This window comes from Meleagris gallopavo, chromosome 26 (genome assembly GCF_905368555.1).
Source record: "Meleagris gallopavo chromosome 26, MGAL_WU_HG_1.1, whole genome shotgun sequence".
Classification (NCBI taxonomy): Eukaryota; Metazoa; Chordata; class Aves; order Galliformes; family Phasianidae; genus Meleagris; species Meleagris gallopavo.
Genome location: NC_139429.1, coordinates 4383520 through 4410331, shown reverse-complemented (window position 1 = coordinate 4410331; position 26812 = coordinate 4383520). Strand labels below are relative to the sequence as shown.

The 26812-nt window shown below is 46.7% G+C and overlaps 2 protein-coding genes across 6 annotated transcripts in view; both read left to right on the top strand.

The window, feature by feature from the left end:
• KMT2A (lysine methyltransferase 2A) overlaps positions 1–15054 on the top strand; it is a 46464-nt gene extending 31410 nt beyond the window's left edge. For 4 of the 5 annotated variants that reach the window (XM_085209422.1, XM_085209421.1, XM_085209420.1 and 1 more), the window contains 10 exons: positions 7–4318; positions 5191–5271; positions 5713–5777; positions 6565–6735; positions 7303–7377; positions 7663–7837; positions 8196–8303; positions 8824–8907; positions 9152–9281; positions 10252–15054. In XM_085209422.1, the coding sequence (XP_085065548.1) occupies positions 7–4318; positions 5191–5271; positions 5713–5777; positions 6565–6735; positions 7303–7377; positions 7663–7837; positions 8196–8303; positions 8824–8907; positions 9152–9281; positions 10252–10527 (5477 nt within the window). In that variant the 3' untranslated portion in view covers positions 10528–15054. Of the gene's footprint in view, positions 1–6; positions 4319–5190; positions 5272–5712; positions 5778–5872; positions 5926–6564; positions 6736–7302; positions 7378–7662; positions 7838–8195; positions 8304–8823; positions 8908–9151; positions 9282–10251 lie in introns of those variants that run through there. The other variant, XR_014879768.1, reaches the window with a different exon arrangement.
• A 101-nt stretch (positions 15055–15155) lies between these two features.
• On the top strand, positions 15156–16275 carry TTC36 (tetratricopeptide repeat domain 36). The gene is made up of 3 exons (XM_085209423.1): positions 15156–15401; positions 15554–15745; positions 15823–16275. The coding sequence occupies exons 1-3, from the start codon at positions 15296–15298 to the stop codon at positions 16089–16091; spliced, it is 567 nt and encodes a 188-aa protein (XP_085065549.1). The 5' UTR covers positions 15156–15295; the 3' UTR covers positions 16092–16275.
• The last annotated feature ends 10537 nt before the right edge of the window (positions 16276–26812 follow it).

Below are 26812 nucleotides of genomic sequence, written 5' to 3'. Positions count from 1 at the left end.
TCTCAGGAAGTCCTACCCCAATGACCCATGAAATAGTTACAGTGGGAGATCCTTTACTATCCTCTGGACTTAAGAGCATTGGTTCTAGAAGACATAGCACTTCTTCATTGTCACAGCAGCAGTCAAAACTCCGGATGATTTCACCTACACGAGCTGGGAATACTTACTCCAGACACAGTCTGTCTTCAGTTTCCAGCATAGGGTCCTCTTCTGAACATGAACAGAGTACAAAAACTGCTGACCACTTTGTGGGATCTGTGAATTCAGGTACCACAAGTGCTCCAGTTCAAAGCTGCTCTTCGAGTTCAGGCTCCCAGAAGACAGCAGCTGCAAGTGGAACTAAAACTTACCAGCTGGATGCATCTCAGTCTACAGAAGGAAAACATCCTAGTAGTTCAGATTTGGCAGCCAAAAGTGCACCTTCAAAGGGAGAGAAGGTGAAAACGCTGACCTCAAGGGACCCAGATTATTCAGCTCATAGTTTTTCTTCTGGAGGAAACTCCAAAACATCAACTCAACCAAACAGTTCATCAGGCACAGAAATAAATGTTAAAATAGGAACCTTTCAAGAATCTGCAGGATCATTTTCTTCTAAAGAAACAGTATCCTTTCCATCTTTGCATCAGAGAGGCCCAAGGAAAGACAGAGATCAGCACTTGGAATCTGTACAGCCAGAAAAAACTACTTCAGTTGATGAGATAGATGCAAAGATGCTGAAGTCTGCAGGAGTAAATAGCAGATCTCCTGCAGCAAGCGAGCAGGTAGTTTCTGCCACCAGAGACAGGCGTCAGAAGGGGAAAAAGATAGTGAAAGAGAGTTTTAAAGAGAAGCATTCCTTGAAATCTCTTACAGATTCAAGTCAGGCAGGAGGCGGTGATGAAGGAAATCTGACATCAGAATTTGGTAATCAGGGTTTGGTGACTGAACAAATTAGTCAGAGGTTGTGTAATAATATTCCTGCTGAAAAAAATGTTGAGAAGTCTCCACCTTCGCAGGGGTCGTCTAAAAGTTCTGTAGTGCTGCCTGAAGTGGCCCCTAAGGAATCACAGGCACCTAGAAAACGCACCGTCAAAGTCACTCTGACTCCTCTCAAGATGGAAAGCGAAGGCCAGTCTAAAGCTGCACAGCAGGAAGGTGATGCTGAACCTCAGCCTGCAGGGACAGAGCTTGCCTCTTCAGCAGAGCCCTCCTCAAATTCTGAAAGCCCAGAAGATAACTCTGTAGTTCAAGGAAGTCCAAATAAAGCACCAACACAGGAATCTCAAAATAATGCATATGAAAACTTGCCTGTTCAAGATAACAACTTGATGCTTCAGGATGGGACTAAAGCTCAAGAAGAAGGCTCATACAAGCGGAGGTATCCACGGAGAAGCGCTCGGGCCAGGTCTAATATGTTCTTTGGACTGACTCCTCTGTATGGTGTGAGGTCTTATGGAGAGGAAGACATTCCATTCTACAGTAACTCAACAGGGAAGAAGCGAGGGAAGCGGTCTGCAGAAGGACAGGTGGATGGTGCGGATGATTTAAGCACGTCAGATGAGGATGACTTGTACTACTATAATTTCACTAGAACAGTGGTTTCCTCTAACACTGAGGAGAGGCTTGCATCCCATAACTTATTCAGGGAGGAAGAGCAGTGTGATCTTCCAAAAATCTCCCAGTTAGATGGTGTAGATGATGGGACTGAAAGTGATACAAGTGTCACAGCCACAACTAGAAAAGTAAATCAAGTAACTAAAAGGAGTGGTAAAGAAAATGGAACGGAAAACTTAAAGCTGGATAGAACTGAAGAAAGTGGGGAGAAAGTACAGGTCACAAAAAGCCCTGCTGTCCACAAAACTGATCCAAAGATGGATAATTGCCATCCCGTGAGCAGGGTTAAAACACAAGGTCAGGATTCTCTGGAAGCTCAGCTGAGCTCTTTGGAAACGGGCCGTAGGGCTCATGCAAGCACACCTTCTGATAAGAACTTGCTGGATACTTTTAACACAGAACTTCTGAAATCTGACTCTGACAATAACAACAGCGATGACTGTGGAAACATCCTCCCGTCAGACATCATGGATTTTGTACTGAAGAACACGCCGTCCATGCAGGCTTTAGGAGAAAGTCCAGAGTCCTCATCATCTGAACTTCTAACACTTGGAGAAGGTTTAGGCCTTGATAGCAACCGGGGCAAAGACATGGGTCTGTTTGAAGTGTTTTCTCAACAGCTGCCAACAACTGAGCCAGTGGATAGCAGTGTTTCTTCGTCCATATCAGCAGAGGAGCAATTTGAATTACCACTGGAACTTCCTTCTGATCTCTCTGTTCTGACTACTCGCAGCCCAACGGTGCCCAGTCAGAATCACAACAGACTTGCCGTCATTTCAGAGTCTTCGCTGTCCTCTTCAGGAGAGAGGTCAATGCTTGCCTTGCCCTCCACGGAATCTGGGGAAAAAAGAGTTACAGTCACAGAAAAATCCACCTCTAGCGAGGGCGATGCAGCTCTTCTGAGTCCAGGAGTAGACCCGAGCCCTGAAGGGCACATGACTCCTGACCACTTCATCCAGGGTCACATCGATGCAGAGCATATAGCCAGCCCACCCTGTGGCCCGGTAGAGCAAGGACATGGCAGCAACCAGGATTTAACTAGGAACAGTGGGACTCCAGGTATCCAAGTGCCCGTGTCACCCACCGTTCCCCTGCAGAACCAGAAGTACGTTCCCAATTCCACGGATAGTCCCGGCGCCTCTCAGATTTCTAATGCTGCAGTGCAGACAACACCACCCCACCTCAAGCCAGCTGCAGAAAAGCTTCTCGTAGTCAATCAGAATATGCAGCCACTCTACGTCCTCCAAACGCTTCCCAATGGCGTTACTCAAAAGATACAGTTGACACCTTCTGTTAGTTCAGCACAGAGCGTAATGGAGACGAATGCCTCAGTGCTGGGGCCTGTAGGGAGTGGGCTGACACTGACCACAGGATTAAATCCAAGCTTGCCCTCATCTCAGTCCTTATATCCTCCCACGAGTAAAGGATTGTTGCCCATGTCCCATCACCAGCATATACATCCCTTCTCCACAGCCACTCAGACTGGCTTCCCACCAAATATTGGCAGTCCTTCGCCAGGTCTCCTTATTGGTGTGCAGCCACCCCCTGATCCTCAGCTGTTAGTGTCTGAAGCTAATCAGAGGACTGATCTTGGTACCACTGCTTCAACACCAGCTGCGGCCCTGAGCAAGAAACGGCCAATATCTCGACTGCAGTCAAGGAAGAATAAGAAACTGGCTCCCTCTGGAACCCCTTCTGCAATAGCTCCTCCTGATATGGTCTCAAACATGACTTTAATTAATTTTGCTCCTTCCCAAATTTCCAACCACCCATTGGATTTGGGAACCATTGCAAATTCAACATCCCACAGAACCGTCCCCAATATTATCAAAAGGTCCAAGTCTGGAGTAATGTATTTTGAGCAAACCTCTTTGCTCCCCCAAAGTGGGACTGCTAGTGCAGTTGGCACATCTCCTAGTGTTATTGGGCCAGATGCTGGTCACCTTCCAACTGGGCCTGTGTCAGGGCTAGCATCAAGTTCCTCGGTACTGAACGTGGTGTCCATGCAGGCCACAGCAGCCCCTACTACCGGTGGCTCAGTTCCCAGCCATGTTTTGGGACAAAGCTCAGTAACATTAACTAGCCCTGGATTATTAGGGGACCTTGGTTCCATAAGCAACCTCTTGATCAAAGCTAGTCAGCAAAGCCTTGGTCTTCAGGAGCAGCACATGACTTTACCACCAGCTTCTGGGATGTTTTCACAACTGGGAACGTCACAAACTCCGTCTACAGCAGCAATGACAGCTGCATCAAGCATCTGTGTTCTGCCTTCAGCTCAGAGTATGAGCATGACAGTTGCCCAGTCATCTACTGACCCAGAAGGCTCTTATCAGCTCCAGCATATGACGCAACTCTTGGCCAGCAAAACTGGGATTGCTTCCTCACAGCTGGACCTTGGTGCAGCTTCAGCAACAGCTCAGCTGTCAAGCTTTTCACAGCTGGTTGATGTTCCCAATAGTACCAGACTGGAACAAAACAAGGTTTCCTCATCTGTGATGCATGCCAGTTCAGCATCTCCTGGAGGCTCCCCGTCATCTGGTCAGCAGTCTGCAAGTAGCTCTGTGCTTGGCTCATCGAAAATGAAACCGAAAATCAAACGCATTCAGCCGTCTTTAGAGAAAGGGAATGGAAAGAAGCACAAAACTTCTCACATGTGGACCGGTTCCTCTGAAGCACATGTTCCTGACAGAGGGACCACTGCTGCACCCCAGGTCTCAGCTGCACGGTAAGAGAAGTGCTTGCTTTGCTCACCTGTGAGATTTTGCAACAGATTGAGAGAGAATGTTGCACCTGTTTCTGTAGCAGATTTGCCTTTTTGATTGATATCTAATGTATCTATTAGATTGTTATCTAATGTTTCTAATGTAAGACCTCACTTGGCTTTGGAAAGCAGATTTCTAAAGATGTTCTTAGAACCTTTACCTCTGGAAAGGGAAGGCTGAGAAACCTGAGCCTTTGAGGATCAGGGTTAGGAGGACTTCTATTCACGGTTGGCACCTCTGACAAATTAAGGACTGCACCCCTTATTTTCAGTTCTAGCTACATCAGAGGTTGGTCCCAAATAATTGCTGGTGCTAAAGAACATCAGCATTTCGGTAACTGAGAAACACTGGACGTGACTTTTGTGATTACTTGATCATCTCAGTGTTCTGAAATAAGTCTGGTTCTTAAACAGCTGATTCAGAACTCTTTAGACAGCTTAACCTCTTAACATAGCTTTTATTGCATGTGTGTTGTTGATTACTTGCCAATTTGTTTCAGTCCGTAAATATTTGCTGTGATTGTGTCAACGTTCCACTGTACATCACTTGACCCCTGAGTGCATTGCCTGTGATTGCTCAGAATTGTTCCTCTTGCAGCCAAACTTAATGCTTCTCCTTCCTCTTCAAGTGCACATCTTGAATCCTATGCAGTGCTGGGAATGTGATCTGTTTTCTCGTATCATAGGAGCAGCTGTTGTTACTCCTCTTGTAGTTTTGCTGAACTGCTGAATCACTTGTTGGAACTCCCAGTAGATCTGTTACTGCCTTCCAGTCTCATTTGTAGCATGCATGATTTGGAAGGTAGTTTGAATGTTCCTAACTCTTCTTCTTCCAGGACTCCTGCTGTGAAGACAGATGTGCAGGATGCAGCAAGCACAGATCAGCCATCACAAACACAGTGTGGCCAGTCTACAGGGTAAGCATGAAGCACACCTTTGCATCAGGTTTTGGTGGCCTGATCTTAAAAAAAATAAATAATTGTCTGGAGAATGCAAGGAGTCATTGCTAACAAATTTATCTTGTAAGTTTTCAGTCTGGAATGAGCAGTCACGTTTCTTTTTAATTATTATTTTTATTTCTTTTAATATAGCTGTGGGAAATGCATTACTTACATGAGCAGACCATGTGTTAGCATACACCTTATTACAGAGCAGGACTAATAAGAACAACAGATCACAGGTTCTGTTAAATTAGTCTGCTATCTACTGACTGATCGACACCACAAAGATAAATGCTACTGAATAAAATCCTCCTGTTCATTTCCAGATGAGCTTACGTAAAACACATTTAGCAATGGTTTCAGGTGTAGTAAAATGGTTATTAAGTATTCTTCATTTTCACTCCCTTCCTTCCAAAGGCAAACGGCAGTTCTCCCAGAATCTCAGTCAACAAAGACCTCAACAAATGAGCAAGAAAATGCAGGTATGTTGCTTCTTGACGTGCACCAGGTCTTGGGGCTCTCCATGACTGGGAAATTAGTACCTTGTTGTTCTAATTTGTCTCTCTTGTTCTCACAGAAAAAAATCTCAGAGCTAATAGTCTTGTTATTCATGCCTTGAAGGGAGGAAAGGTTTGTTCACTATTAATAAAATCTGCTCAAATAGTTGTTTCTATTCTTAGCTTGTGGGAATTTCAGTACTTGAGATTTTACACTCTCACTACAGTACTATCTAGAATTTTTTCCTTTGAGTAAAATCTCTTTGAAATCTCGATTCTTAGAAAGTATATTTTAATCTGACTGCCAGATATGAGAGCTCCAAGCCCTTTTGTGAGTGTTTCAAAGTAAATCTGGAAATGCAGACTGTTGTCTTTCATATCTTCCCAGTCCAGTGTCACTTACATACAATTGCAGTAGCGTGAGTAGTTCTCACATATAAAATAATAGTCTTTCTGCTCTTTGTCATTACTGCAAATCATGACTTGTGGAAACCTGGTTCTCCTGTAATAGCTGTTTAGAAGCTACTAATGTCATCTGTTGTTAAAACAGCTTCGGAATGAATAGATTTTGTTTCTTCACCAAGATGTGAATGTTGGTGAATTTCTGTGAGTCCTTACGTGAGTGCAATTGTAATTTGAGTTTTGTAGGTTCTTCTTAAACACATTACAGACTTGCCATTTGACCACTAAATATAAGTAATTGATTCAGATGTGGGAAAAAAGCTTCTTTCTGCTTAATTTCCACCTTCATACTGGCTTTTGTCTTTCCTAGGCTCAAAAGCTTTCGAGGAAGAAGAGAGCACTTTCAGCTCCCCGCTTATGTTTTGGCTGCAGCAAGAACAAAAGAGGAAAGAGTGTCTTGGTGAGAAGAAACCCAAGAAAGGTTTGGTTTTTGAGATCTCAAGTGATGACGGCTTTCAGATCTGTGCAGAAAGCATTGAAGGTGAGAGCTGTGCTTTTATTGTTATACTGGTTTTGACTTTTCCTGCCAGAAGTAAAATTATGACTTCTGAGAGCGTTATTCATTTTCACGGGTCTTTAAATGAGAAACAACTTCTCCTAATTTACCAGAACAGTCCTAGTTTCTAACAATACGTGGTTTCTATTGAAAAATATAATATGTCACTATCCCATTTTGTTTTATCCATTGACCAATGGTTTTGAACCATGTGTTGTAAAGAATAGCACAGCTCAGACAGTATGACATCTAGACTTGTCCTACAGACCAGTTACTGAAGAAACTCATTTCCCTTTCTGCCACAGTGAATTTTGGAGAATTTATAGTCCATAGATGGAATGAAAGCTTCGTGTTCTCAGTTTATTTTATTTAAATATGAACATTTTATAGGAAAACAGCGTACTGCACATGTACATAAAAGTCTGCTGATGGTACTGATGGAAATCTGATGCAGTGTGCCAAAACTGACAGCAAGGCTGTTGTTACAGCACTCCTCAGTGCCCAGTGCTTGGATATTCTTCACAGTTTTGTTTTCTGTTTGTGTAATTGCAGATGCCTGGAAGTCACTGACTGACAAAGTTCAAGAAGCCCGTTCCAATGCCCGCCTGAAACAGCTATCATTTGCAGGTAATGGCCAGTGCCACCATCATTTTTAATGTGCTATTGAACGTATAAGAGCAAACAGGTCTTAGGACTGCCTTAAAAATTTCAGTTGAGCTGCTGTTTTTTTAATGGAAAATAAATTCTCCTAATGAATTGATTAAAATTACTTACCTGGAGTGAGCTAGTTAATACTGTGCTGCTGGGAAAATTTCAGGCTAGCACAAGTTTTATTTAATGGGCTGCTGTATCCTCCCATTCCCAATATGCTTGATCATTTTTGTCATTCGTGTGCCCTGTTTCCTGTTCCAGGTGTGAATGGTTTGAGGATGCTGGGGATTATCCACGATACTGTTGTGTTTCTGATTGAGCAACTTTATGGAGCAAAGCACTGCCACAACTACAAGTTCAGATTTCATAAACCAGAGGAGGCCAACGAACCTCCTCTGAATCCACATGGCTCTGCTAGGGCTGAAGTCCACCTGAGGCAAGTGTGAGCTTTGTTTTTGTTAAGGTTAACAAGGACACAAGCAAAAAATCTTGAGAGTGCTGAGAGCTCTCAGTTTATAAGTAAACGTAAGCAACTTTCTCCGGTAAATCAGTTATATTGCATCTTCTTTGTCTGCACCTTTTGTTATGTGTTTCTTTGTTTAAAAAAACTTCCCTGGCTGGTGCCTTTATTCACAGTTCTCAGAAGCTATTGTGTGTTATCCTGATGCATAGAAAGCTGTGAAAGAGGACAGACTGGGGAAGGTGTAAAACAGTAAACATGCCAAGCTGTTCTGCCAACCAAATGTTTGCATTAATTTTAGTTAGTAACACAGACTTCCTTTGTTAAATTACAGGAAATCTGCATTTGATATGTTTAATTTCTTGGCGTCTAAACACCGACAGCCACCAGAATACAATCCAAATGATGAGGAAGAGGAGGAAGTACAACTGAAATCAGCCCGGTATGCGGTAGGATTTAAAGGTTTAAAGGGGGGAAAATAATGCTGTGGTGTTAGAACTAAGAGATCAGGTTTAGTTACACGTTATTTTTTGAGGTAGTGCTTAAGACTTCAAAGCTACCAAGCCCTAGAAAAACAAGGGAGATTCCTACAGTCCTACACCAGCTGAAGGTGGTCAGCCAGACCAGTTGTCTTTTCCACATTTCTTTTTCCTGCTGACACGAGACATTTTGATGATAACTTTGAGGAGGAAAGAAATTATTTGCATTGAACTTTTAGAAAAGATTGCTCGTTAGCAGTTATAAATTCGTTTGAGTTAAGATACAGAATTAAGAAACAGCTCTGCATTTTGTGTGTGAGTGTGTGTGTGTGTGTACATTTATATCACACTGAATTTTGATGGTGTTCTCAGCGGGCTGCGGTGCCACAGTGGTTGAATGTTTGTGTCTTGGAAACTATCCCAGATAATACATGACATGGGCTCTCATGGATGTCATCATTTAGTGGTGTCTCTTCCTTCTAGGAGGGCAACAAGTATGGACCTGCCAATGCCCATGCGATTCCGACACTTGAAGAAGACTTCCAAGGAGGCAGTCGGTGTCTACAGGTGTGGTTTTGTTCTGACACTCTAAACTTGATGTCTGGGACAGAGGAAGGTAAAAACTGAAAACCTTGCTGACAGCTAAGGCATTAGGAGAGACCTACTGTTGTTCTCACTGGCATCACGTTGTAGAAGTGTAACAATGCTACTGTGGTCCCTATCATGAAATTTGTTTTCTGCAGTGCTGGTGCAACATTTTTGAGTTTCACTTGTATTGTTTGAATATTCTCTCACCCTGTTGGTTTTCTAGGTCTCCCATCCATGGCCGGGGCCTGTTCTGCAAAAGGAACATTGATGCAGGTGAGATGGTGATTGAATATTCGGGCAATGTCATTCGCTCCATCCTCACTGACAAACGAGAGAAGTACTATGACAGTAAGGTGAGTTAAGGGCTTTCATAGAACTTCTTAAAAAGCATTATAAGCCCCTTTCCCATTCAGTCATCCAAGGAAACAGAGCAGACAGAGAACTTGGTTACTAACGAGGCTTTGGGATTAAAGTTATTTGTAACGCTGGCAAAAACGTGTGCTGAAGTTTCAAGTTCTAGGGCCAGAGTAGTGCTTCTCATGTGCAGAGAATGGAGGGAAAATGAAGTTGATTTTTATGGTGTGGTGAGTTAGAGAATCTTAAACAGTTAAAGATCTACTCTGTGCCAGAGGAGGTGTCACAGGTGAGATCAGAGCTTGAGGATTCACAGCATAAAGAAGTGTGTAAACCAGAACTCTCAAACAAAATCAAGAAGCTGATCACTCTGCTCTAAATTAAAACTTCTTTGTTGTGTAGTAACCTCCCTGCTACAAATTGCAGTTGTTTCATGAAGCCTTTGTCATTCTTGAGAGAAGCATTTTGTCTAAACAAAGCCAGGACAAGTATAATCACAGAATATTTAGAGTTCTCAAATGCTTTTAGCATTTGTATTAGTGACCTAAAACAGTTTCCAGTGCAAGGTAGTGATGTATATAAAATGAAATAAATCATTGTGAGACATGACTGGTGAGATTACTGTGTAGGGAGAGGAGTTTGGGAGAACTAAGAAGTGGCCCTGAAGGTAGGACAGGCATAGAGCATGTGAAAACTGCATTTGAAACATCATGATTTGGGATTACAGAATTCTCTGCATATTTACCAGCTGGAGCTCTAGGGTCATTTCCTCCCATGGGCAGGGAAACATATCGGTGTGGTCTCACCTTGCAGCTCCAAAGAGCAAAGGGGTTGAAATAATTCAAGCAGGGTTGTAGATCTTCTTAATGACTTGACTCTTAGCATTGCAGTAATTAAGCAAAACTGTCCATCAGAGCAGCTACCTCTTGACTTCCCTGGCATAATTGTCTTTCTGTTCTCTGTGTGTAGGGGATCGGTTGCTACATGTTCCGCATTGACGACTCTGAAGTGGTGGATGCCACCATGCATGGGAATGCAGCCCGCTTCATCAATCACTCCTGTGAGCCCAACTGCTACTCTCGGGTCATCAACATCGATGGCCAGAAGCACATTGTCATCTTCGCCATGCGCAAAATCTACAGGGGGGAAGAACTCACGTACGACTACAAGTTCCCCATTGAAGACGCCAGCAACAAACTGCCCTGTAACTGCGGCGCCAAGAAGTGCAGGAAGTTTTTAAACTAAGAACTTCCACGAGCTGCAAGTGAGCCCTAAAGGGCGTGGGGCGAACCAAAGCTAACAGTGAACCCCTACCCTGCCATTCACGAGGGGAGGGGAGAGGACAGAGGCAGGAATGAAGATCGGCTGGGCTCAGGGACCCAACTGGCGGCTGTGTTTCTCTGTCAGAGTCCACATCTTCATGTCTTGCATGCGCACACTTACCCTTACGAAAGACACGGGCGACTGGAGAAGATCCTCAATGTGATTATGTTTTTGCTATTCTCTTTCCCACCCCAACCCCCCCCCAGAATTTGTTTCTCAGAACGGGGCTAATGAGTGGGAGTGGGGAGGGAAGGCAGACCCGGACCCAAGTATAGAGGACTGATCGCAGATCCATCCCTTTGACCTCTCTTGGCTCAAAGAGGTGAATGTGGAGCTCTCGTTTTGTTCGGTTGCTGTGTCATAAGTTCCCATAGCACAGTACGTGACTGCGCTTTTCTCCTAGGGAGAGAAACTGTACCCCACCAACCAGCTACTCTGAGAACTTTGTGAGTGTCTGTGGTTCCTTGTGTTATGCATCTCCAAAACACTATCTGTGAGTTGGTTGGCGTACTGTGTGATGTAGGTGGCTGCTGTGCCGTATGGGTCCGGCTTATCTGCTTGAATCTAGGAAGACTAAATGGGGGAGAGGGTCATACAGCAGCCATAAGTAAACTGAGAAGGATTTGGATAGTGTTTCACTCTGAAATTCCAGCTGGAGTGTAAAGGGAATTCCTGGCATTCCTTAGCAGAGAAAGGGCTTGTGCCAACTGGTTACAGAGCTGTAAATCTTTGTGAGCAAAGGCTTTCTTTCAGCAGCACCCTCCCCCTGCTATAAAGGAGGGAAGCAGTCTTTTCCCATGCTTCTGCCTTTGGAGGCTGCCTTTCTCCTTTGACCTAGGGACCGAAGGGCTCCCCTGCCACCGTGGGACTGCTCCCCAGGGAAGGAAGCAGTGGTGGGAGCTGCTGCTGCTGTTGGCTGTAGAGCAGGAACTGGGAGGGGAGATTTGTGTGGAGCCCCACTGAACAGCATCCCAGGGAGACAAACAAGTGGCTTCTGTAGGCACGTGCCTGTCTGACCTACAGTCAGCACGTCGTTTCGTAATCTTCCACGAAAGGCACAGGAAGAGGCACCAAAATGGAGTGTAGATTCACTGAAGATGCAAGGCCAAACACTAACCAGCCTCGTGGACTCCGTGCAGCACTTAAAAATGCACAGGAAACAAATTGGCGATTGGCACGGTTGAAAATCACGGTAGCTGAAGAGTCAAACTTAGTTGAAGTGAATCAAAAGACACTGTTGTCCTGGTTCAAGTCAATGCTCCTCCCTTTTGGGTCTGCTCCACGCCTCCAAAAATTAAAAAAAAAAAAAAAAAAAAAAAAAAAGAAAAAAAAAAAAGAAAAAAGAACGAAAGAAAAAGCCCCAAGCCTAACAAATTGAGACATTGGATTTTACTCTGTTCTGTTTACAGTTTAGTATTTAAGGTTTTATAAATGTAAATATATTTTGTATATTTTTCTATGAGAAGCACTTCATAGGGAAAAGCACTTATGACGAGGCTTTTTAAACAGTGGTATTATCCTAATTTAAAAGAATCTGTTTTTAATAATTTTTTTATTTTCATAGGACGGTTATAGGAAATATCTGGCTGGACACAGTCTGATCCTTTCTCCAGAGAGAGGGGTACACTTTATTTTTATTTTTTAATCTTGTTCTGCCTTTTTGACTTCGGTAACTGTTTCTGTGAGGTTTGGCTGGACCTTAATCTTTGATTTTCTTGTCAAGATGGGGGCAGGAGGGAAAATTGCCTGGCTTTGGAGGAGTTGTTGGGAACTCTGAACAACTGCTTGTGCCCCCAGGCGGGAGGCATGATTCTGCCTTGCCACACACCAGTATCCTGTGTGTATTTAAGGAAAAAAGAGGAAAAAAAAGAGAGAGAACTGACCGTAAATAGCTTCACCCCTTTTGCCTGGTGTTCAGAATGAGCATTTCAGTGGGAAGTGTGACTCTTCTCACCCTGAAGCGTGGGGAGTTGGGTGTCACAGCCCTGGGGGCGGCGAGGCGCTCTGCTGGCCCAGCCTTGTGGCACCTGTGGGCTCTCAGCATCCCTTTCTGTCCAGAGCAGCTTCCCCAAGGGAAGGCCCTGCCTTTCTGCTCTGGGTAAACCCACATCTTTGCAGACACGGAAACGCAGTCCTGTGGAAATCTAGCGAAGCAATAGGGCCCCAGACCTGCCACCCGGGCAGCACGGGGCTCGCACCCCGACCTGCACTCCTCATCCCCAAACCAAACACAGAGTAGTATTTCCTTGCAGTAGTAAATCCTTGAAGCACCCTTGCTTTTCTAAGCTGGACCTGTGGGTAGGCGAGCTGGCAAATGGAAAGGCTGCTCTGAAACAGCATCAGCAGCTGGTAGGGAACTGAGCGATACCCCCAGTGGTCGTGAGCTCACACTCCGTTATCTGTGCTCTTCAGGCCCCACGACCTCTTCCTCTGACCTGGGAATGAAATACAGCTCTCACAGGGTCAGGAACTGCTGGTTTCCTTTCTTTATTGCACTGTGTGATTATTATTTGGTAATAACTGTTTAAAGAAGAATCCAATCGAAGCTGCATTTGTTACTGAAATGATTTGATGCACTGACAGTTTGGGAACGCACATACCTTGAGAAGGCCAAACAGCACGTCTGGGGGGGATCTTGGCCCTGCATCCACAGACACGGCTGCTCTTTGTCCTTATTCTCTGTTTTGGACAGCAGTGCTTGGTTAAACCCAAGAACGGTGTGCAAGTTGCACAGCTCAGCCCGGTCCCTCATGGCCGCGCTGTGCAGTCGGAGCCCCAACACCGCTCCTATAGGAAATGCTGGAAGAGAGGGGTGGGGAGGAGAGCCGTGGGACCCCCCCAGGAGCTGAGCACCAGGAAATCTCCTCCTGTGAGGACCGGCCGAGCAGAATGGGTCCTTTAGACCCGGCTCGCTGTTCGCTTTGCTGCTATACCTGTGGCGGCCGCCGTGGCGGCACCGCCGTGGCCAGTGAAACTGTCTGTACCCAGAGAAGGGGAGCTGTGCTGCTGGGCAGGGCCCCGACCCGCTCCCATAGCCCAGCGTGGGTGCTTGGAAGGAAGGCAGGGAGAAGCCTTGGCAGCTGCTGCGTGTTTTCCATCAGGCACCACGAGGTGCTGCGGCGTGCCCTGCCCTGACGGTGAGCACAGCACAGCTTCCCAGTATATGAATGTATATTTTATAAGGACTGACACAGATCATGATATCTGAAAAATACTACAAAATGGAACCTTAGGGCGTTTATTTTTATTTGTACAAACCGACTTTTGGGTTTTTTCTTTTTTTCTTTCTTTTTTTTTTCTTTTTTTCTTTTTTCTTTTTCTTTTTTTTTCTTTTTTGTAAAGGAAAAGCGGGTCATTGCAAAGGGCTGGGTATCTTTCTGTTAATAGTTCCTTCTTTCATTTCCAAGCAATACCAGGTTCTTCAGCGAGATGGTCTTTGTGCAGAATCATGCCATTCAAACCCATGCTACTGGTCCACACTCAACACCTGCAAGTTTTTTTTAATAACTATAAATACGATATATATAGGAACTAATATAGTAATGCACCGTGTAATGAAGCCTAGTTCAGTATCGGTCCATGGCTTTTAATTCTCTTAACACTATAGATAAGGATTGTGTTACAGTTGCTAACAGAGGCAGGAACAGCCCAGGCTGTGCGTTTCCAGGTGGGTGCCTGGATGAGGGCTGGGCGATGGGAACGGGCAGCCCGGGGGCTTTCCTGCCCTTTATTGTTACCAGTCAGTACTTGTACAACTTGGTTTTTTCCTTTTTTTCCTTTCTTTTTGGTAATGAATGTTGGGGTACCACCTGCATATAGAGAAAAACAATGTGCTCTGTGCTTTCCTGGTATCTTTTGAACAAGGTACAGTAGCTTTGTCTATCAACCGAGATCTATACTTGTGGTGTTTCTTTTATTGAACTTAACAGTCTCTTTAGTAAATACAGGTAGGTGAATAATTGTTTCAATTAAAAAAAAAAAAAAAGAAAAAAAAAAAGAAAAAAAAAGAAAAAAAAAAAAAGAAAAAAAATCCGCCAAGTTATGTTCTAGGATTACATTTCTTGACAACTTATCATGTATAACAAACCTTTATTTTATTTTTTTGTGTTCTTCCGAGCTTCTGGTTTTCTTTTGGTTAAAAAAAAAAAAAACAACGTGTCTAAAGTACATCAGTGTTAACTCCCTGGCACAGGGAAGAAGGAAATACTTTAATAGTTAATTAAAAAAAAAAAAATAAAAAAAAAATAAATTGCTGAAAGCTCTGCAAAAGACTGAATGTAAAAAAATAAAAAGTGTACATAGTTGTAAAAAAAAAAGAAAAAAAAAGGAAAAAAAACAACGAAAAAAACAACAACAAAAAAAGGAGTTTTTAAACATGTTTATTTTCTATGCACTTTTTTTTATTTAAGTGATAGTTTAATTAATAAACATGTCAAGTTTATTGCTGCAGAGGGCTGCTGGTGGTTTGTTCTGAGGCCGGAGCCGCGCCGGGTGTCGGTGATGGAATTTCCCATCCCACAGGGGGCCGATGGTTGCAGGGATCCCTTCTCACAGAGCCCCGCAGGGCCGTGCTGGGGGAGATGTGGGACTCGGCCGTGTTGGTGGGCGGAGGAGCTGCAGCTGGGCTGGGATAGGAGGCGATGGGTGAACGTTAACAGCCCGCCCGGTGCCCTCCTGCCCTCACTGCGCCATGGCCACCGCCAACGACAGAGCCGTGCTGCAGACCATCTTCAACCCCAGCACTCCCTTTGGTGACATCCCCGGGCTGGATGAGGATGAGGACGTTCAGCAGGAAGGTGAGGCAGACGCGGCTTCGGATTCCCGCTGGATCCTTCCCTTCGGGGGGTGGAAGGGGCTCCGCCTGCACTGAGCGCCCAGGGCTCCTTCTGCTTCCCCGGGGCTGGGTGTCAGCGGGTGTTGGGACGAGGGACGTTTCCGCCGTACACAGAGGAGGAGGCCTTTGCTCCGGAGCTGCTGGAGCAGGTGAGGGACCTGGAGCTGCAGGGCGTTTCTGCTGCCGAATCCGGAGATGTGAGCGCAGCCCTGGAGCGGTTCAGCGAGGCCATCCGCCTGCTGCCCGAGCGCGCCTCGGCCTACAACAACCGGGCACAGGCACTGCGCCTCAAGGGCGACGTGGCAGGTAAGGAACGTGGCACCGGGTGACCGGCGTGGCCCCAGGCCGCCCCACAGCCCCCCGCCGCCTCTCGCCCCATCCAGGCGCTCTGCGGGACCTGGATGCCGCCGTCCGCCTGGGCCGGGGCTGCGGCCGAGCCGTGTGCCAAAGCCTGGTGCAGCGTGGGCTGATCCATCGGCTGCAGGGCCGTGAGGACGACGCCCGGCGGGACTTCCAACAGGCGGCACGGCTTGGCAGCGCCTTCGCACGGCAGCAGTTGGTGCTGCTCAACCCCTACTCGGCCCTCTGCAACCAAATGCTGAGCGAGATGCTGGGGCGGCTGCGCAACCCCGATGTGGTCGGCAGTGACTGAGGCCGCCGGACCCCCGTCCTGACTGAAGCTCAGGGGCACAGCTGTGCTTGGAAGGACTCTGAAGGTTTAGAGGAGGCGGCAGCACGCAGCTGCTCGTCGTCCAGAGCCGCCACGGGGAAAGCTTCCTGCACCTCAGCTTTGTCGTGGCTCTGTTCCATCACAAATAAACCTCCCTGGCGGCCCAGCAGGGCTCTGGTCGTGGTGTTATGGGTGGTTGTAGCATTGCTTCCAGCCACACTGAGTGTGGAAGCGCAGAAATGGGGCTGTGAGGATGTCTGTCTTCTTCCTGAGCGCCCTGAGCGCTGCGCTGCAGCCAGGGTGCAGGAGGACCGACCCCAAGACCACAAGTGCTTCTGAGGGCAGGTCCTGCTCGGTGACAGCACCCACGGTGAAGGGGTGCTTGGGGCCAGGTTTCTGTGCACAGCTGCCCCATAGGGTGGGTAGGACGCAGGGGTGATGCTCCAGGTAAGATGTGGCCTGGCTGCGTGCTCCGGCCATGCTGCATGCTGGGGTGACAGGGACTGTTCGGGGATGTCCCCATGTTCCACTCCACCTGCTGCCAGAGGCTGCCCTTGCCTGCCTGCTGCTTGGCTCTGGCCCACCAAGTGAAACCCTGGTGTGGTGATGAGCCCTTGGCTCTGATGCACCATGGTGGAGATGCAGTCTCCTCCACTGAAGGGCAGTGTGCGTGCTGCAGGAGGACAAGAGCAAGGACCAGAGAGCAGCTCCAGGCACCTCTGTGCCTCCACTTTACCCAGGTAAGCCAGATGCCCATTGCCAGGGAGCGGGTGACCCTGGGTTCCTCCTGGTGCTCTCTGTGCTGGCGCCCACCAGCATCATGTGTGTGCTCCAGGATGAGCACATAGCAGCCACAACACCTCTGAATTCTTTCAGCTGGATGCCCACCAACATCTCCATGCCCTTCTGGGTCAGTTCTGCTTCTCAAGTGGGTGCCACAGGGGCTGGGTGCAGAGCCAGATCTTCTGTATGTTCATTCCTGCTTTCTTTGCCAAGGTGAAATGTCAGGAGCCACAGAGTGTGGATCTGCACTCTGAAGCCCATTAAGTGCAGCTGATAATTAAAACAGGCTCTGGAGAGCGATGGTCCCAGCTCACAGGTGGCTGTGATGGGCTGATAAGGAGCTCTCCAAAACTGTTGCATGTTTGCAGGCACCAATGATGCGTTGGGCAGGGATGCCAACAGGTCTTATATCCGTATAGGGAAAACTTGCTGTGTTTTGTTCAGGCCAATCTGCAGCTCAGGGTGGGTTTCATTCATTTCTTACCCAGGAATTTTGTGTTCTGGTCAGATTCACTGTGCTTTTTACACTTCAGAACTGTGTGGGGTGGGGAGTCAGAGCAGAGCACTCTTCCATTTTCCCTCTACTGAGATCTGAGCTTTTAGACACTTATTATTGGCATTATTGTGTACCCCTTCAGCTCAGACCCCCAGAAATGTGCACACCCTCAGCTTCAGCCCCAACTGATGGTGGAAGAATAATGGTGAGAAATAGGAAATCCTGTTTGTGACATCCCAACTCGTGCCACGAGATGGTGCTGTGAATCAGACCGAAGGAAACCCTCCCTAGCAAACAAGAGTAAAATAAATCAGCTCCCAAAACCAACCGGACAGCAAAGAGATGGGTGAGGAGCAGCAGTGTTTCTCTCAAGGCACACGGGGGTGTACAGAACAGGGTTTCCAGATCTCCTCTTGAAAGCATTAGGATGTCTGAGGGCTTGCCTTTGTTCCCCAGTTTGTTTTATGCTATGCCTCAGCGATGTCCCTGTTGGGCAGCTGGAAGAGGTGAGCTTTAAGGACGCCTTCCAAGTGAGATGATCCTATGATCTATGAATGTGACAAGAGTAGCATTGTTTTACTTGGCCCATGCAAAACCCTTGGCTTAAACTCATTGCATTTATGGAGCACAGTCAGGGTTAACGTTCTGCATCCACGAGCCAGAGCTGCAAACACACCTTTTTGATGCTGGGTACTCGAGCCATCTTCTCTATTTACAGCCTTCTTTTCAAAGGATCATTTACTTGCTTAGCTGTTAAAATACGACGACGTGGCTGGCAGCCAGGCACAAGGCTCAGATTCTCCATCTCTTTCATAACTCTGCCTCTCCTGTTGTCTCAGCCCTGTCCCTGACAGCCACAGCCATATGTTGCTCCTTAAAGTGCTTTCTTGCATGCGTTGAGAACTGAGTTACTGCACATGAAACTGAGCTCGCACATGCAAACTTTTCAGATGGCTTTCATTCATTCATCTTTCTGTTTGCGAATCCTTTCTTCTGGTCCTATCGTGCTTCTAAAATGCTTAATAATAAGCTGCTTGGTTGGTTGTTTTCTGCTTAAGACTTGCTTTCTGCTTGTTCTCCGTGTCAGGCTTGTTGGTGATCCAGAGGAGGGCATCAATCTGGGATACGTGGCTGCTCCTTGTCGTGTTTTCTCTTGTAGTATTTCTGCTCTGCCTTTTCTGGCAGGAATTCAGCAAAGCACTTAAGTCGGGAAATTAAGTGCAAGCTTAACATTAAGGACAGAGTGCTATTTGTATTGGGGCCTTCACACTTCTTTCCTTGTGGCAATTGAACGTTCTTCCACGAAGTTCCTCGATGCATCAGCTTTCACATCAAACAGCATCTCAGTGATCTCAGCACCTCATCTCTGCGTTTGCTTTTTGGAGATGTGCAAAACCTCAGGAACTGAATGCACCGAGCTGGTTCTGAATGCAGCGATGTGGTGATTCTCCACTGGTGATGTGAGAAAATGTTAGAATGGAAATATTTGTTACCTATGAGATTTTCATGCAGGTAGAGTCATGGGGTGGTTTGGGTTGGAAGGGAGCTGAAAGGCCGCCTGGTGCCGCTCCCTGCAGTGCACAGGGACACCCACAGCTCCAGCAGTGCTCACAGCCCCAACAGCCTGACCTGGGCTGTCTGTAGGGACGGGGCACCACTGCCCTCAGTGCCAAACCTTCTGCCTTACATCCACTGTAAATAAATCCCCCTTGTTCCAGTTGGAAGCCATTTCCCCTTGTCCTATCAATATATATTTAATACAGGGCATGTGTGGGTGAAGAAACCCACCCCAAAACTCCCCGTTAACTGTGTTCCATAATGCTTTGCCCATTTGTCATTCTGCAGTAGAGCAGCTGAACCAAACCAGAACTAAGATGGCCCAAACAGCGAATGTTCTCCTATTAACTGCAAATTAGCTCTGTAACAATCGACTTCTTTAAGGTTAATCATTAAAAGCAATGCCTCAAGTGGAGATAAGCAAATAAAGGCCTGAAGTCCATTTTTCCCTTCTGAACAAAACTGGTGAGAGTGGCAGACAACAATAGGTGGTAAACTGGGGTCAGGTTTCCCAGTCCCTTTCCCATAACAGAAGTTACATTGCATTTCCAATGGGCTTCACCCAATCTGTTCAGCACTGGGGGCAGGTGATGCCGTCCCAGCGTGGCTGCAGCAGAAAAGGTTCTGTAGAACTGAACTCGGGATGCCCAAAGTCAACACCTCATGCTGAAATGTGACCCAGACACTGCTATGCTAATCTCTGGACAATAACACAATGAATAAGAGCAGAACCCTGAAAAACAGGTCTGGGAAACTGCACGGAGATGATTGCACTGCTTTATTTGCTCAGGGTTGTGTGTAGTATTTACTCTTGGCTTTGCTTTAATAATTGTGACATCTGGTATTTATCTGAAAATAAGGAAGTGCACCTTAGTAGCCAACAGATCTGAGAGACATCCAGCTGCGTTCAGTTCCACTGCAGCAGGATGGGTGACAAGTTGTGAGTGTGCAACTCGAATAACCAAACCTTCATTTCCTCCTAAGCTCAGGCACTAAATTGCAGGAAATGGGGATGTAGAAGAGAAACATGAAAAGAAATGGGAAAGTATAAGGGAGAATTTGTTGAAGAGGGCAAATGGGAAGAGTGCTATGCTTGTGTAGGTCTCATTTACAGACATATATTCATTAGCGGTAGGTGATAATTACTTTGGATTGTTCTTGCTCTGTTTGTTCTTGAGTCATGAATCAGTATGTGAGTGTTGTGCCTGCTGTAGAGGATGGGACTCTCAGATTGAACCAGTTTAACGCGGGGATTGTTTGGGTTGGTTTATTGCCACGTTTATTTTTCATTCCCGGGTGGTAAGTTCCCATGAAAGCACTGCTGTCTTCCCCTTGATTGAGCTAATCTTTCACTATAAATTGTGCATCTCCCATCAGAACACACTGAGCTGGAAGGTCTGCTACTGAGCCAACATACAGCATGGTCCAGAGGAGGGCAGCTAAGATGAGCTGGAGCAGCTCTTCTATGAGGAAAGGTTGAGGGAACTGGGCTTGTTTAGCTTAGAAAAGAGAAGGCTCCAGGGAGACCTCATTGTGGCCTTGCATGTACTTGAATGGAGCATATAAATAGGAGGGGTAACGGCTGTTTGTGAGGATGGATGGTGATAGGATAAGGGGAATGGTTTTAAACTGAGACAGGGGAAGTTTAGGTTGGATATGAGGAGGAAGTTTTTCACCCAGAGGGTGGTGAGGCACTGGAACAGGTTGCCCAAGGAGGCTGTGGATGCCCCATCCCTGCAGGCATTCAAGGCCAGGCTGGATGTGGCTCTGGGCAGCCTGGGCTGCTGGTTGATGACCTGCACACAGCAGGGGGTTGGAGCTGGATGAGCACTGTGGTCCTTTTCGACCCAGGCCATTCTGTAGTTCTATGATTCCATGAGTGTTGCTTTGCTGCGGTGCAGCGCATCACACGTTGCCCAGAAATGCACCTCACGTCAGGGGACAGAGGGGGGAAGATGGCGCAGCTTTTTGGGGCATGTAGCTGCCTGGGGGTGAGTTTGTGTAGGGAAATGGGGAAATGCAAAAATGCAGGTGTTGCTTGGAGTTTGAGCCTCTTTATCCAGGGTCAAGAGGTTAATGGAAGCACAGCTCGAGTGAGGCGGTCTTACCAAAAAAAAAAAAAAGGAATTAAATATTTACTGGGTGAAAGAAGTGCCAATTGGCAGATTAAATACGCAGTCCCTTTGTTATCATTCCAATAATTCCAGAACAAAAAAGTCAGAGCCAAATGGGGAACCGAAGCGATGGTGCAAACCTCACACCTGTGCAAAGCAGGAGGAGACGCGTGCTGCCTGCAGCTCCGCAGGGGACAGCAGCCCTGAGAGCACTGCCATCGATTGTCAACGTCCTTTTCCAGCTCAGGTGCCCTTTTTCCTCTCTTGCCATTGGATGTACCAAGGATGTCATGCTTGTGATGGGCTATGAGTTGAGGTAGAGCTCTGTGCAGGGCTGGGATGGTTCGCACCAAGTCACAGCTGGATCCCTTTGATGGCTGTAAAGGGTGTGGGTGCACGTTTTAATTTGCCTGACCCCTGCCTGTAAAGTGGAGATGAGAACTGTGCCTTTTTGTCACCCATTTCTTGGATTAGGCTGTAAATTCTTTGGCACGGAAATCCATTTTTCTTGACGTGTACGCAGAGCACCCAGTCACACGAGGCTAGTGTTCTCCGTGGGGCTTATTAAGATCTAAATTATTAGCAACAAACCATTGTGTTAGCATAGAGACTGCTTGAGAGGGACAGATGAGGTTTGGATTTGGCTCCTGTATGTGCAGTGAGAAATGGCTTTCCCCAGCCCTGACAACATTGCTGAGCAACGGGAGCTACCCAAGGTATGGCCAATGACCACTGTCTCATTCCATTGCATGACTGAGTTTTGAAGAGTGACATGGAAACAATGCTCCAGTTTTGATGGAGTTTTGATGGCAGAACAATTCTTTCTCCCTTGAAAGCAGTATAGCCTGAGTCCTAAGGGGCAGTGACCACTTGGAGGTACTTTGAATTGATGTTCGTGTGGCTTGTGCCCTCTCTGTTGAGGGCAAATAGTGTGCTGGCATGCAGACCTCAAAAGGCAGATGTTTTTCTGCTAACACTTGAGCTGTTCGGGTCAGTGAGGCACTGGAGTGACACTACAACCCTCAGTAACAGAGGGCTTCATCTGACACCCCATCGCACTCCATAGCTTTTGTGCATACTGCTTTCCCCTGGGACAAACTGTATTTTTACAGCCAGCTGAAATGGCAGCTGATATAATCAGGAGCACAGGGAGCAACAATTCCTCAGGGCTGCAGCTCACATGGGCTGCTGTGTTTGTTCTTCCCAGGGAGAGAAGCCCTTAACAAAAGCATGGACCATTCCATGTGTATTGCTCAATAGGATAACTTCTGCTCTCAGTTTACAAGTCTGAAAACAAAGTATATATGATACCATCAAACTGCTTCATTCCAAAGCCTGCTGTTCCTTCAAATGTCAAGGCTGTAACCTTCAGACTCTACTCTGAGCTCTGAACCTTTGCATTCCTGGGGATGCTGTTTAGACCTCGCTGTGCTTCAGGGCAGTGGGTGAGCTCATACCTCAGTCCTGAGAGAAACCCAGCAGAGGAGGGATGATGCCACGTGAAGTTCTGCGTGCTGCTGAAAGCCCTTTCTTATAAAACTTTATTCCCCTTGTAGTCTATTTCTGAATCTTAAATGTACTCAGCTCACGTTTGCAAGTTCTTCACACTTGAAGTCTCAGGGATTGGCCTTCTTTAATTAAATGAAGACATGCTCAACTACTTGATTGCAGGCATGGGATCTTTAAGATAAACGTCACAAATTTCCAAATAAACCAGAAGAGTCAGGAAGGAAAAACAACAACAAATTTCAATACCTGTGAGCCGGTGATGAAGCACCGCCAGAGGCCTTTCCCTTGCTCCTGCTTTCACCCACTTCTCAGCGAGTTGCTCAACCTCTCAGGAGTAAATCTGCCAACCTTACTCTTCCTGCAGGACAAGAGGCCATTTCAGCACGGGTCAACAACAGAGAGCTGTGATTTCAGGGTCAGAAAAAGGCAGTGCTCCCCATAAAACATGCTGAGTCCCATCCCAGCTGCCTTCTGTCCAGGTGGAATGCAAGAGGATCTGTCCCAGAAGCATCAGGCCGTGGCATTGGGATCCATCTTCACCAAGCCTTGAAGACATCAGGGATGGGGACGGAGGTGAGGTGCTCCCCACAAGTGAGGCCAGATGGAGAAGGAGGAACTGTGCTGCACTCTGCTGTGAACTCGGCCCTTCCTGGCCTCCTCTCCTTCCCCCTTCTTATGTTCTGTTGTCAGCAGTTGGGTTTGTTTTGGCTTTCAGTGCCCGCAGATTACGCAGAGCGCTCTGCACACTTTGCTGCAGCCATTCGTGCTTTGGTAATTCCTGAAGCAAAAGTCTCCCAGTGGACAGATTTCCTGGAAAGCACAGGGCACGAGTACACTTCGCTAATTTTGTGTTAATTAACCGGTGAGGTTCTCATCTGCTGAGGTGATGCGTGCTCTGGCAAAATCTCTAGAATAAATGACTTTGTGTGGCCCTGGGGCCAGCATTGGTGTTATTGGAGATTGAGCTCTATTCCCCAGCAGAAACAGCAAAAGTCTCCACTCATTTCACAGCTGATGCCCAAGAGAAGTTTCACACATCGGAGGCAAGAGGTGACAAATGGTGCAAAAGATCATCTGCCCCAACCAGGGAGGTGTAAGGTCCCATCCCTGGGCATCCTACCTGTGGTTGGCTGTGATGTGGTGCTGCTGTTTTATGATATACGCAATCAAAAAGTTGGTGTCGTTTCTGAACATCCAGTGACTTAACGACAGGGCAGGATTCAGTGCTGTGCTCCGAGCCTTTACGCCTCCCTTGCAGGGCTGCAATGCCCCATTTCTTCAGACGACGCTTTAATTCTGACTAACTGAGCATCAGCACAGCTTGCAAGCGAAACTGAAAACAATGCTTTTCCCTTCATAAAAACATTGAGCCTCTCGGTTAATTTTATGAGTGTTTCTTCTTTTGTTTCAGATGTGTCTTTCAGATGTTAGAAGGAACAAATTAGAATAATTGAGTCAGAATATTTTCACAATATTGAGATGTTTAGCTGGGAAAGTCCAGCTTTGCCTCACTGTAGCGACTCATAATTGGAACAGTATGATCCGATTTGTTTCATTTTTCTCTGATGTTATCAGATAAAACAGAAAATATTGGGCAAGTACTGGGGAACCTTAAGGACCTCCGGCAGGTTCGTGCCCTGTGCTGAGGCAGTGGCTTCAAAAGGCTGAGAAAATTCATTCCATTCCAAGTATACAAAGCTCATGCTTCAGTCTGATTCCAGCTAATTTTTGTGCTTTTTCTTGTCGGGGATTTTGGTGGAGATAAATGGGAAAATGGAGTGTTGGAAGGAGAGCCAAATTTTCACCTCTTGTTGCTGCTCGAGGTTTTGGCCAGGAGTGGGGAGGAAGACAGGCGTAGAAAGTGTGATCTATGGCTGAGTGTTTCCCATAGCCTTCATGTCTGCCATTGGCAGCCCTGTCCTGAAAGCTCTGAATTTATTCACCTGGCTTGGCACGCTGCTGGGCGATGCACTTAAACTCCAAGAGACCCAGGCTGTGTGCTCTCGGCACTGCGATTGTAAGGGGATAAATAATTATTACAGTTTAATGTGTAATCCAAACCGCGCGGTATGAAAATTCGATTCTTCTGTAAACATAAAAGAGACTTAAAATTCTTTCTTTGGAAATCACCTGGCCTGGTCTAGTCTGGAGGAAAAAAAAAAAAAGTAACAAAACCACAATGGACTCTTCATATTTGATGTAATGTTTGGTTTTAGGTGCAGAAGTGGGCATAATCCAATGAGGAATAAGGGTATCTGCGTGCTGGTTGAGGTCAGGTGTTTTTAATGGATGTGGAACTCTAATGTGACCCAAATGCTTGGAGTTTTGAAGAAAAAAACAAGAGTTTTAGTGAATCCAGATGTTATTTCCACTTGTGAGAGCATGTTTTGCCTTTTCTTGTATTCCTGCCGTGAAGTCTGATGCACTGCAGAGCATAGGGAGACAGAAGGAGGAGAATCCCACAGTTGGTCCTTCTCTGCTCTATGTGAATCCTGCTGTTTTGGGTGAGGGCTCCTGAGGGCTGAGTTGCTCTCATGGCCAACGTCCAGCACGGATCTGTGCCTGGCTCAGAGCACGTGGAAGTGAAATAGTGTGGGACATAAGCTGTGTAAGCAGTGAGTGCAAAAGCGACGACTGGTAAGCGAATGAGAAACGATGGAGAGGATCAACTGGAAACTCAAGTGCAGCTGTCGGTATTTCATGAGAACCATGGGGTACAGTAAGGGCTGGTTTCTGCACCTGCATTTCATGCAATAGAATATCACACAGTGAGAACTTTACTCACTGGAAGAGAAGATAAGGCTGCTGGAAGGACTAAGGAAAGTCCCTCTGTTTCCAGGGAGCAGACAGTACTAATGAAACACGTTTTGTGCATCTGGAATGGAAGGAAACATCCCATAATTCTGCACTCAGAATTACGTAGCACTGATGTTTAGACAGCTGTCAGGGCTGTGTTTTGAATGCCAACGTCTGGATTGAGCATTTCTCCTTCAACCCGCCATTGGGTGCTGCTGGTGTGTTGCTCCCATGGCTCGTGCTGATGTGTTTGGACATCTGCTGTGCTTTCAGATCTCCATTTTGATGAGGGTTGGATGAAGGGTGTGGGTGAGGGCCGGCAGGTGGCAGCTTCGCCCAGCGGATGGGTGACAGAGGGGACACAGCGTGTGCCACCATCACCTGTGGCAGTGGGATTCTCCTTTCTTACCCAAACACAGGTCCTGCAGGGTGCAGGAAGAATTCCAGCAGCCAATCCCAGAGTAGCATTTCACTTTAGAACAGACCCTGCTTGTTGCTCCAGTGGCAGTCACCAGAGTGTCGTAGAATGGCTTGAGTTGGAAGGGGCCTCTCGGATCATGGAATCACACGATGGTTTGAGTTGGAAGGGACCTTTAACATCTTCTAGTTCCAGCCTCTCTGCTATAGGCTGATTCCAACCAGAAAGTGCCATTTCTTCTGTTCCTGCTGACCACAGTCGGCGTTCATCGCTTCCCTCCCAGCACAGAGCTGTCAGCAGCACGCGTGTCTTTACGGCAGACAATGATGCTTCCACTTTACCAAGCTTTAATTCTGCCTTTTAGTCCAGGTGCTGTTTTGGCTGGGTGGTTTATCTTTTTTTGAGTTTGTTTTTGGTTTTCCCATTCTTTCTGATCAGAACCAGCATAGATTCTCCCTCTGAACCCCACGGTGCTGCTTTGCAAACTGACCCCCAGCATGGCCTGACCAGGAACCAGAGATGGGACGTGTTTAGTTTTTTTTTCCCCTTCATGTGGATATAAAATCAGTTTGTAAAGCTTGCAACCTCTCTTAAGCACGAGGGCCAAAGGGAGATGTAACCCATCTCCTTGTCTAAACTGGGTTCAATGCTCACAGAGCGGGATCAATGTTTCCAGCCCAAGCCATTCTATGATTCTATCCCAACGCCCATCGGTGTCTCTGGAGGCAGGTGACACTGCTCCACCTGTGCTTTGGTGATGAGAACAGGCTGGTAAGTGCTGCTTTCAGTTAGTCAAGTGGAGACAGGCTTGAAAGGCCTTCTACAAAACCAGCAGCCAGCAAAGAAGAGGGGGAAATTTTGCCAATGAATTATTAACTTGATTATTAAAGGTGTAATTAAGCCCTGATAGAAGCTCTCAAGGGAAAAAGCACAGCCAAAGGCTGAATAAGATGTGAAAAAAGCCTGTTCAAAAGCACAGTATGGAACTGAGCCAGATGCCAATCTATGGGGGACGTGGATAAGACCCCCC

Bases quoted from the DNA above. Each gene is read 5' to 3' on its own strand.
- TTC36 (XM_085209423.1), top strand. From the start codon at position 15,296: ATGGCCACCGCCAACGACAGAGCCGTGCTGCAGACCATCTTCAACCCC. The intron at 15,402-15,553 runs GTGAGGCAGACG...CGCCGTACACAG, and splicing joins TGAGGACGTTCAGCAGGAAG to AGGAGGAGGCCTTTGCTCCG. The intron at 15,746-15,822 runs GTAAGGAACGTG...CGCCCCATCCAG, and splicing joins CCTCAAGGGCGACGTGGCAG to GCGCTCTGCGGGACCTGGAT.